Here is a 10,045-nt window from a genome sequence, read left to right on the forward strand (position 1 = left end):
CAATAACACTGCAATATCAAATCTTCAGGAGCACGCACAGGAAACACTTGTTTGAATGCATCTCCTGAATTGCAAGCACAGTAATTTGAGTGGTAACAAAGCGGAAGGAAAGCTGCTGTCCAGAGCTCAGCCTTCCATCGTGCACTGCAGCTCTTCTGCTCCTGTGCTGGCAGTAAGCAGGCTTGCTGGCGAGCTGTGGAGGCTTTTAAGTGTAGTCTTTATCCACCGTGCCCTATGCTTTTCAGTTCTGCTACAAGGCTAATGCGGTAAAGGGATCAAGCTTGCACAGATTTTCCTGGTCCAGTGGAGCCTCTTACAGAGGGCAGCGTTGTGCTGGTTTCAGAAAGCACCACTGAGCTCTGGAGCATCAGGTCCTATCCTATTTTCACTAACATCACCAGAAATATCACCAATTAGTAACACAGCAGCAGAATTGGACCCTGCATTTGTTTCATTCCCGTAATGTGCCAACTTCTTTTTTGAAGTGGAAAAAAATAGAAAAGTAGATGTAAAGAACGACCCTGCAAATGATCTGAGAATAATGATCAATTGCTTCCTAAAGCCTGGGAAATGAGATCAGCAAAGCAACAACACAGATATTATGATGGCCCATCAGAAAAACAGCACAAGGACTGAAGAGCAAGGAAAACTGCAGGATTCCCATGGCTTCTTCCTGGAAACAACTGGTTTAACTGTTTGCTGGTACCTGAGGAAGGCAGGTGCAGCATCCTTAAACTTGTTGCTTTGCAGTATTTGGTTCAACAACATTTTATCTCGCAAGCTCAAGACATCATCAGATTGTTAATGCCAAACCTGGGCTGATGCAGGGCAAACTGACAGCAGCTTCCAAGTCCCTCTTACTAATGTTACACTGGTTGATGAAACTTCTGTTGTGGTCGGTGACTGGAAGAACTAGAGAAGCAACAAGCAGGTGGGCAGCATCTCCTCTTTCCATCTCTTCCTAATGAGACTGAATCTGGCTGTTTTTGGAATTTAAAGAAAAACTGAGTGAGGTTAGAAAACAATATATTATCTTTAATTAAAGTTGGCAATGTCTTTTTCTGTCAAGTATGAACATACAGGATAACAGGTAGATTAGAACACATGATCTGTATTTCAGTTCCATCCGAGCACACGCCGTAAGTCCTTTATAAAAAGCAAGCAGGAATCTTAACAAGGACGTGAGAGCAGAAAAAGAGATTTCAGCATTTTGAAGTTCTTCCTTTATATTCTCTGAAACATTAGCCGAAAAAATAGACACAAAACCTTCCGTGGAACACAATATATATATATATATATTTTTCATATGCCAGTGGGGAAAAAACAACTGAGAAGTAAGTCGTGGGATCTCCTCACCATAACCACGCACACCTGCAGGGTTAACAGCGATGCTTCACACACACAAATGCAACAGCCAGAAAAGCAGTGCTGGGCATTCATTTAGCAGCAGTATTAGCAGCAGCCCAACACAAAGCGTGCATCACGTCCAACTAGATGCCTTCCTGTCAGCAGGAAACACGGAGGGCTCTGTATGGGTTCCAGCTCTGCATAAGAGTGAAAATTCTGCAAGCCCACAGCGGCTGGAAACAACTCCCAGAAGTGAACTTTCACAATGAGCTGGAAGCCAGTCAGCTGCAGTTCAGCAATACTTTGTTGCAGGCAGGACTATGTCACATAATTTTGAAATTAATTACTCTTTAAAGTAGATGTTCATAATTATTTACGAGTTTCTGTAGCATTGCTTTGATAATTTCTACATTCCTGTTTTCAATAGCTTGCCTTTAACAGTACTCGAGCTTTCTGGGTTTTTTTTTTCCCTATTAAAGCTTTCTTAAATAAAAGCTTTAACTTCTGCATTTGAAATTAATTAATCACTTAATTCAAAGTGGGTTCTCAAAGAGCCTTCATAATATTTCAAGGACCCTCTGAAGGTTGATTTTAGGATTCCAGGTAGATATGGCAATATAAGCAGGCTTTTTTTCTCAAGGAAATTGCAGAAGTTAATCACTGTACTAAAAATGATTGTTCCAAAAATAACTGTAAGACTGTGAAGACTTTTCTCAGCTCGGAAATTACAATGAGACACTTCTCAATATAATTAGCTGAGAAAAAAAGCAATTATAAATTCCATTGTTATAATTTTTCCACCAAAACAAACTCATATTTAATATGAAGCTGTTGAATATTTCATACTCCAACTATTTCAGTTTTGGTGAGAACTGATCAATTTAACCATTTGCCATTTAAATATTCACAACTATTCAATTTTCAATGATTTTAAACAGAATTAATGAACGTCTAGATAAAGATCATGATTCCCTCCTCCAAATAGTTTCTGACAACAACTCAGCCTGCAAAATATCGAATGACCGTTGCTGATTTGCAGCTTCCAGTCACTTGTGCTTCAGTATTGGCTTTGGTTGACTTTCACTTCATCAGATGCCTTTTAAGAATAATTTCAAGAATTTCTGAATGAGGTACGACAGATAAACTTTCCTGTTAAAAAAGAGGAAGGTACAAGAATGGAAATAAGCAAGATCTAATCTCAAGTATGCGTTTGTGAATGAAGCTGAATCACACATTCATTTTCCAAAACAAAAAGTCTTTTGGATAGGTATTAATTAAAACGAAGTGCCACGGACAAGTGGCTTGAGAGAGACAGCAGTCCTTTTCAAATTAGCATAACACTAACGACAGCCATGGAAATTGGTTTAATAACCCTAAATAGTTACACCCCACTCCTAACACAAATGGCCATGGACAGCTCGAGCCCCTCAGGCTGCAACTGTACCAGTTTATGTGCTTGCTCTGACACAGGGCGGGTACTCCAATCTGAACAGAAATCACTGAACGTACTTCAATTACGATTATATAATCATTAGTGAAGCACACAAGGCACCAAAGCATTAAATATAATAAAACAAAACCAAAGTAAACCAGCACAGCGACATTAAAAACTTGGCCAGCAAAGTACCCACTTGGTAACTTGCACTAACACAGTCAATACTTGGCAAGATTATTCATTGTGACATTAAGTGGCCCAAACCACAAGCAGGTCTAGGATCAAGCTGCAAACAGAACAGAAGACCAAGCCAAAGGGATGAGCAGAATCTTTTAGCAACTTCCTTCCCTGCCACGTTTCACGTGAGAATCCTGGGAGCTACGTTCTGTGCTAGAGCGGCCCCTTCTAAACACAGCTCCAGTGCTGGGGGCAAGGCATTCTCCAGCAAGAGCTGAAATACACAACCTAAATCTGACATACTTACAGGCTGCTTAACTGTAAATGTCAGCACCTTTTGGGTGCTTGGGATTCATGAAACAAATTGCAGAGAAATCCCAAATCCCTGCTGAGAAGGAGCTGAATGTCCAAAAGGTTTTCAAAATACGATCGTTCGCCTAACTTCACACTGGTACCCTGTGAAGCACTGCTGCAGCATCTCTTTAACTGACTTCAGCAGGGGCTGTGCTCCGACTACCAGCTGGCTTTAGAGACATGTAGGACAGAGAAAACAGTTATTCATGTCTTTTATTTATTATAAATACATATAAATATGTTAAGTGACTTTTTTGTTTGTTTATCATGATGAGCAAAGGCTTTGGAAAACCTGGAAAACTTAACCACGCTGAGAAACAGGCAAAAAGCAGGCATTAGCATACAATCAAGACTCCCCTCAGTTCAAGAATTTCTCTTTTTTTAAAGCACAAGACTGCATCTTATTTTGAAGCATCTGTAATTTTATCAGGGGCACCAAGCTTCCTCCTTCCCACAAGCCAAGCAAACGACATTTGCACTGGGATTCGTGGGTGCAGTCAAACCCCATCTGGCTACATAGGAACCCCTCTAGTTTACGTGCGATTCTGAAACATTGCATAGCTTTGGGGCTGGGTTTTGTTTCTTCTAAGCCGTTTTGAACCCAGATCAACTATGGCCCCCAAAAAATCCCACTGAGGTTTCCACCTCCAGATCTTCCCCCCTCTCCGTGTTTCTGGAGTTCAGTTTAAGAACTGCTCAAGAACTTCACAAGCAGAAATGTTATGTGCACAGTCCACTAACAGCGCGGGAAGGAAACGACTCTATGGATGAAGCTGCACAGGGGGAGAACTAAACGGAGTTAGTAACGAGTGTGCTTTTTGGGTCAGTGTAATGGCCAAATGTTTCCAATATGAGGTCCAGGGGGAAGTATACGAGAAATGAACAAAAAAAAAAAAAAGAAAACCCAGACTTAACTGATGGTAGGAAGCCAGGGCTGATGGTGGTGGGAAAAAAAGCACAGAAGGAAAAAAAAAAAAAGAAAAAGAAACCGAGAAGAAGCCCGGAGAAGGCAGAAGTCAAGGCTTGTCGCTGCAGTGTTTGCAGAGAGCGGAGGCGGCTCCTGTGAAGGCAGTGCATTTCTCGGGGCAGCCGGGCAAGGCCGTGCCGGTGAAGGGATACACGGCCGTCTGTCCGAAGGGGTTGAGGGTGGCGGGCAGCGGGGCGCTGAGGGCCTGGCCCTGGTTCAGGTAAGCCACCAACCGCCGCATCTCCTCCAGAGCCTGCGCCTGCATGAGGATGTAGTTCTTGGCCAGCAGCAGGGTGGCGATTTTGGAGAGTTTCCTCACCGAGGGGCTGTGGGCGTACGGGATGACGGAACGCAGCCCGTCCAGCGCGTCGTTCAGGTCGTGCATCCGCCGCCGCTCCCGCGCGTTGATGCTGAGGCGCAGCGAGCGCTGCTCCTTGGGCTTCTTGCCCAGCGCCGCTGCCTTCAGCTTGCCCTCCCTCTCGAAGGCCGCGCCGCCCTTCACCCCGGCCTCGAAGCCGTCCTCCTCGTCGCCGCTCTGCTCGCCGCTGCTCTCCGCCGACTTGCCCAGCGCCCCGGGGTGGAAGTCCGCCCCGCCGCCCCCCGCGTAGGCGCCCCGCGGGCCCTCGGCGCCGCCGTAAGCGAAAGCCGACGGGCCGTAGCCCGGGGCCAGCGCCAGGTACGCCTCGCCGCCCAGCGACTTGAGTTCGGCCATCGCCGCCGCCTCAGAGCCGAAAAGAACCGAGAGGAGGCGGCCCCGCCGCTCCGCGCTGAGGGCGGGCAGTGAAGCGACGGCGGCCCCGCCGCCCTTTTATGTAGCGGAGAGCGGCCCGGCGGGATTCCCCCGCCGTCCAATCAGAGGGCAGCGAGGGGCGGCGGGCAGCGCCCCGCTGCGGGCACCGAGCGCCCCGCGGCCGCCAGCCCTGAGGCGGCGCCGCCTGAGGCGGCGCGGGACGGGGCGGCTGTGGGTGGAGGGCGGGTGCGCGCAGGAGTGCGTGCTGTCGTGGCATCGCGCCGTTCCCCTGACACAAATCGTGACAGCGGAGCGCACACGCGGGGTACATAGCTGGGAAAGCAGCTCCAGCCCCGCGCTCATGCTACTCCAAGGACTGCACTCAACTGTGTGGCTGTAAGGGAGTCTGTACTTCACAGAATGGCCAGGGTTAGAAAGGACCTCAAGGATCATGAATCTCCAACCCCCCTGCCACATGTAGGGCCACCAACCTTCACATTTAATAGTAGACCAGGCTGCCCAGGGCCCCATCCAACCTGTCCTTGAACACCTCCAGGGACGGGGCATCCACAGCACCTCACCACTCTCATAGTAAAGAGCTTCCCTCTGACATCCAAACTAAATCTTCCCTCCATCAACTTAAAAGCATTTCCCCTTGTCCTGCAGTTATCTACCCTTTCAAAGAGTTGGTAAGTGGAGTGTTATCAAAGAGTTGATAAGTGGAATGTTATCAAAGAGTTGATAAGTGTACTTGTGGAGATGGGGGTCCTCCCGCAGCAGGGACGGCCTGGGCTGAAAAACCGGGGTTAAAAAAGGCAGTGAAAAATGAGTGGGAACAGAAATAGTGTCATGGTCATGGAAAACCAGAGAAGCGAACACCCCCTCATCCTCACACTTGGGACCACCAGTCACTAAATGGTACGTGTTGCATTGGAGGCAGTTCTGCAAGGTCTTGACAGCGATGGGCATGGCATGCTGGTCTGGTGGCTCTGATGTGGGCGAGGATGACAGAGGAGGCACCTGATGTGGAGAGAGGTTTTCAAGGCAGAGCCCCCATCCAGTTCCATTTTCTTCAAAGGCTCACTGCGCTCCTTCGTTCCCTGTACCGGGAAAAGAAATGTGATCCTTTGTGACTCAGTCCAACTCTGAAGGGATTCTGTCCTTCCCTGTTATGAGTGCTGGTAACTGAGTGTGAAGCTCAGAAAGGAAACAATTCCCTTTTTCTTAACTGTTTCAGTTGCCTAGTGGCCTTCGGTGAGAGAAATCAGCCCTGCCATGACTGGGAGAAGGTCTGGTCCACAGGGAAATCCTATGGAGAACACCAGGTGGGCACTGGCAGTGGTGAGAGCTGCGTATCATAGAATCATAGAATCACAGAATCACAAGGTTGGAAACAACCTGCAAGATCATCTGGTCCAACCATCCTCCCGTCACCATCGCTACCGCAAGCACTAAACCATATCTCACAGCTCCTCATCCAGGCACCTCTTGAACACTGCCAGGGATGGCGACTCCACCACCTCCCTGCGCGGCCATTCCAGTGCCTGACCACTCTCTGAGAGAAAAAGTTCTTCCTTATGTCTAACCTAAACCTCTGGTACAACTTGTGGCCATTTTCTTGGGTCCTGTTGCCTGGGAGAAGAAGCCAAACCCCTTCTCATCACAACCTCCCTTCTGGAAGTTGTAGAGTGCAGTAAGGTCTCCTCTGAGCCTCCTTGAGACTAAACAATCCCTCAGCTGCTCCTCATATGACTTGTGCTCCAAACCCCACACCCTCACCCTCAGGCGTAGAGAAGGATAAGGAGCGTGTTTTGTCCTGTGTTCCTGCACTGAGATGAAAGAGAAAGACCAATTTCTACAACAGGAAGAGGTCCCAATTTCAATTTTTTGGTGGTTTTTTTTTTGGGGGGGGGCTTCTGGGGCCATGTCTCGTGCCTGCTTGGATGGGATGCAGCATGTGTGTTGATACAGAGGTACAGCAGGTGGATATTGCCCAAAGGCAAATCCAACCAGTTGATGCAGATGTACCTGGTAGGTTTTTTACAGAAATAAACACTAGCTTGAGTGTTAACGTGACACAAGGATTATCCAGAATGTGTTCTGTTTTTATCAGACCCTCTACCTAGTGTAGTTAGCCTGTCCTCTTTCCATCACCTCCCTTTCTGCAATGTGCTAACATGAAATGACGAGCTTCTCTCTTCCTTCTCCACATCAGAGTCAGGAGTGCCGAGATCTGCAGTGACAGATGCACACTCACCCGTAGTAGCAGAGCTGCCTCCTGAGGATGAGGCTGTTCCCTCTGTGCATGTAAATCTGGAAGACTGTGTTTCCACATTTCGGAATGGCAGAGTACATAAGATTAGGTGCTGTGAAGCCTGGCCCTCAACCTGCACACAAGTTTTGACCATCATATTTTCACTGATTTTCTCTTACCTTGCCTCTGGCGTCTGAATCTACAGTCATGTCTCTTCTTTGCTGCCCTTATCGGACTTATCAGACCATGAAGACCAATTACTGGTTTTAGTCACTTAATTGTTTTATGAGATTTGGACCACTCAGCTACTCCTGGGACAGATCACTGTACACATTCACGGTGACTTTCAAATACAGGTGAGCACAGTGTAACTTCGTTCACCTCTGGGATCACTCCAAGACTCCAAGTGACAATAGACGACAGAGGAGGTACTAGAAAATTATCACTGGCGTAAATCATTCCCATGAAAATGATGTGCAGGGACTGCTAAATGCAGATTGTCTCCTGCTGGAGATGATTTACCTTTTTTGCAATGTGCTGAGATCTTGCAATGAGAAGGACTGGCTGTGTGACACCATTATAGGAATTCTAATGATGAAGACTCAAGACAAGTAGTGCTAACTTTCTAAGCATGCCCTGTAATGCTGAGAGAAGGTGTGGACTGAAAATTAGAAGTAAAAGCTTTTCATGCAAGCTTTTGTAGTACTTTGATAAATAGGTGAGTTCTTTAAGGATTTTATCAACTACAAGAGAACAGAACAGGATTGTTGCCTAATATAAACCCAAAATACATGTCTTAGAGAAATCATCTGAAGCCTGTATGAATCTGAAATCAAATGCACATGGAAGGATTTATTTTGGACTTCTCGCTCTCACATTTCAGTTGTGAATATGTATCTTTGAAAATTTTCAGTGTTTTCTCTTTGAGAACTGCTTTGGCTGCTATCTGAGAAAAAGGAACATCTGATTTGGGGTTTGACACGTCAGACTAGAACAACAACAAAAAGAGAAGACAAAATAAATAACAAAAAGGGGTAACTCATGGAAGAACGCTGAAGAAAATTCTCTCTTCCAAGTGGTTACGTTGGCTAGCATCTGAATACCTTGAGAACAGGAATGAGATAAGGCTAAGCTATGGAGCACTGATCTTTACTCAGAGCCATGTGTTATCTAGCACACAATAGATAAACGACCTCAGAGTTTGCCTAGGATCTATGACTAAAGTGATTAAAAGAGTTGCAGTGACTGCCACAGTCAAACAGTAGTCCTTTTGCTGGATTTTGCATTAGCATTGTTTTGACAGGGGACCAGTTCACAAATGGATATTGTTCTATTAGAAAAGAGGAGGAGAGAAATTCCATGCCCATCCTTACCAGCCAGATTCTTGTGTTAGAACAGCAACAAAACAGGACCTCTTGAAAAGAGACCGGGAAGAAGGGTGTTTGATAGAAACGGTACGGCCCTGCGCTGGAAAGTCCCACGGTGACACCTAGCGACCAGCAGAGCCCAGCAGCCCACCAGCGTCCATCCCTCAGGCTCAGAGACCCAAAAGCCCGACAGGTACAGCAAGCCCCACGAGTGGTTTGGGGCTGGAACTCCACACCCTGAATTTTGCATACCTTCCCTGTTCCTAGTGGCTGCTGTCACTGCAGTCTTTGAAGGTTTTTCTTCTATTCAAACGAGTACATGGGCAGCAGAATGTGTTTGAGCATCAAGCTGTGGGAGTGAGATAGTCTTGTGCTTAGAAAAAATGGTACTGAAATGAGTGGAGTCATTCTGCCCTGCTGAGTGAACACAGTCCACTTCTTCCCTCGGGTGTAATGGTAGAAAATGGGCAAGAAAAATCCGGGAGAAGAAGCACAGTTTGTGGCAATGCTGTGCTGGTTCTCGCTATTTGCAAATTGTGGATTGGCTGAGGAAAGAAACTCAGAGCACTTCCCTGCATGTGGCAGGGGGGTTGGAGATTCATGATCCTTGAGGTCCCTTCCAACCCTGGACATTCTGTGATTCTGTAATAGATCAATACTCTGCACGGAAAAGCAGGCAGAGCTCGGCCTGCTGGTCTGCTGGTTTGTTATTTCTGCTGAGTTCTGAACTATCGCTTGTCCATTGTGCTGCTGGGTCTTCTGGGAAAAGATCCCCAAAAATGCAGGGATGCTCTTTGTGTTGTAAAGAGGGAAGATCTTATGGTTAAGGCACAGGACTTTGGGCATCCTGCTCTCGATCCTGCCCGAAGCTCACTTAGGTGCTAAGAAGAGGTTTGATTCTGACTGTAAAACCTGCCTGAGATGTTTGGTGCTGTGCAATGAGTCTGTGCTTAGAGCCACGGTGGCTGTGCTAATTATTCATTCATAATGCTATGAAGGACAGTGAAATTTTCCTTTACTACTCGATCCTGGAAAGCCCACCAGAGTTAAATAAATGCACCCTGAAGAGTTTCAACACAACGAAACGAGCAGTATTGTGTCACTCTTCAGTGAGCACCAGCAGCAGTTCCCCAAGGGCGAGCAGGAGACCTTCCAGTGGTGAGCAAGCAGAGCTACGTGCAGCCTGGAAGGTTATTTTGAGGCAGTTCTTTTTTTTCTTTTTTTCCTCCAAAATTTGTTATAAAAGTAGAAGCCTCTGTGATAGAATTTGCTTACGCGCTCAGATGCTCGCTTGTGTATTCAGACACTTCTTTCCCTTCGCTAGGTGGCAGAAGGAGACGGCTATAATTTTGGAGGATTGCTTTCTAAAAAAATATATATAGATATAGATATAGATATATTTTAATACAGCGTG

General features: G+C 46.5%; 1 protein-coding gene across 1 annotated transcript; it reads right to left on the reverse strand.

The window, feature by feature from the left end:
• Window positions 1-4,329: 4,329 nt before the first annotated feature.
• BHLHE23 (basic helix-loop-helix family member e23) lies at window positions 4,330-4,992 on the reverse strand (the record flags this gene model as incomplete). Its single annotated transcript, XM_079543374.1, has 1 exon — window positions 4,330-4,992. One exon carries the CDS (start codon window positions 4,990-4,992, stop codon window positions 4,330-4,332), a length of 663 nt encoding a protein of 220 aa, XP_079399500.1.
• Window positions 4,993-10,045: the final 5,053 nt, after the last annotated feature.

The sequence above is a fragment of the Tetrao urogallus genome, assembly GCF_951394365.1.
Source record: "Tetrao urogallus genome assembly, chromosome: 16".
Classification (NCBI taxonomy): domain Eukaryota; kingdom Metazoa; phylum Chordata; class Aves; order Galliformes; family Phasianidae; genus Tetrao; species Tetrao urogallus.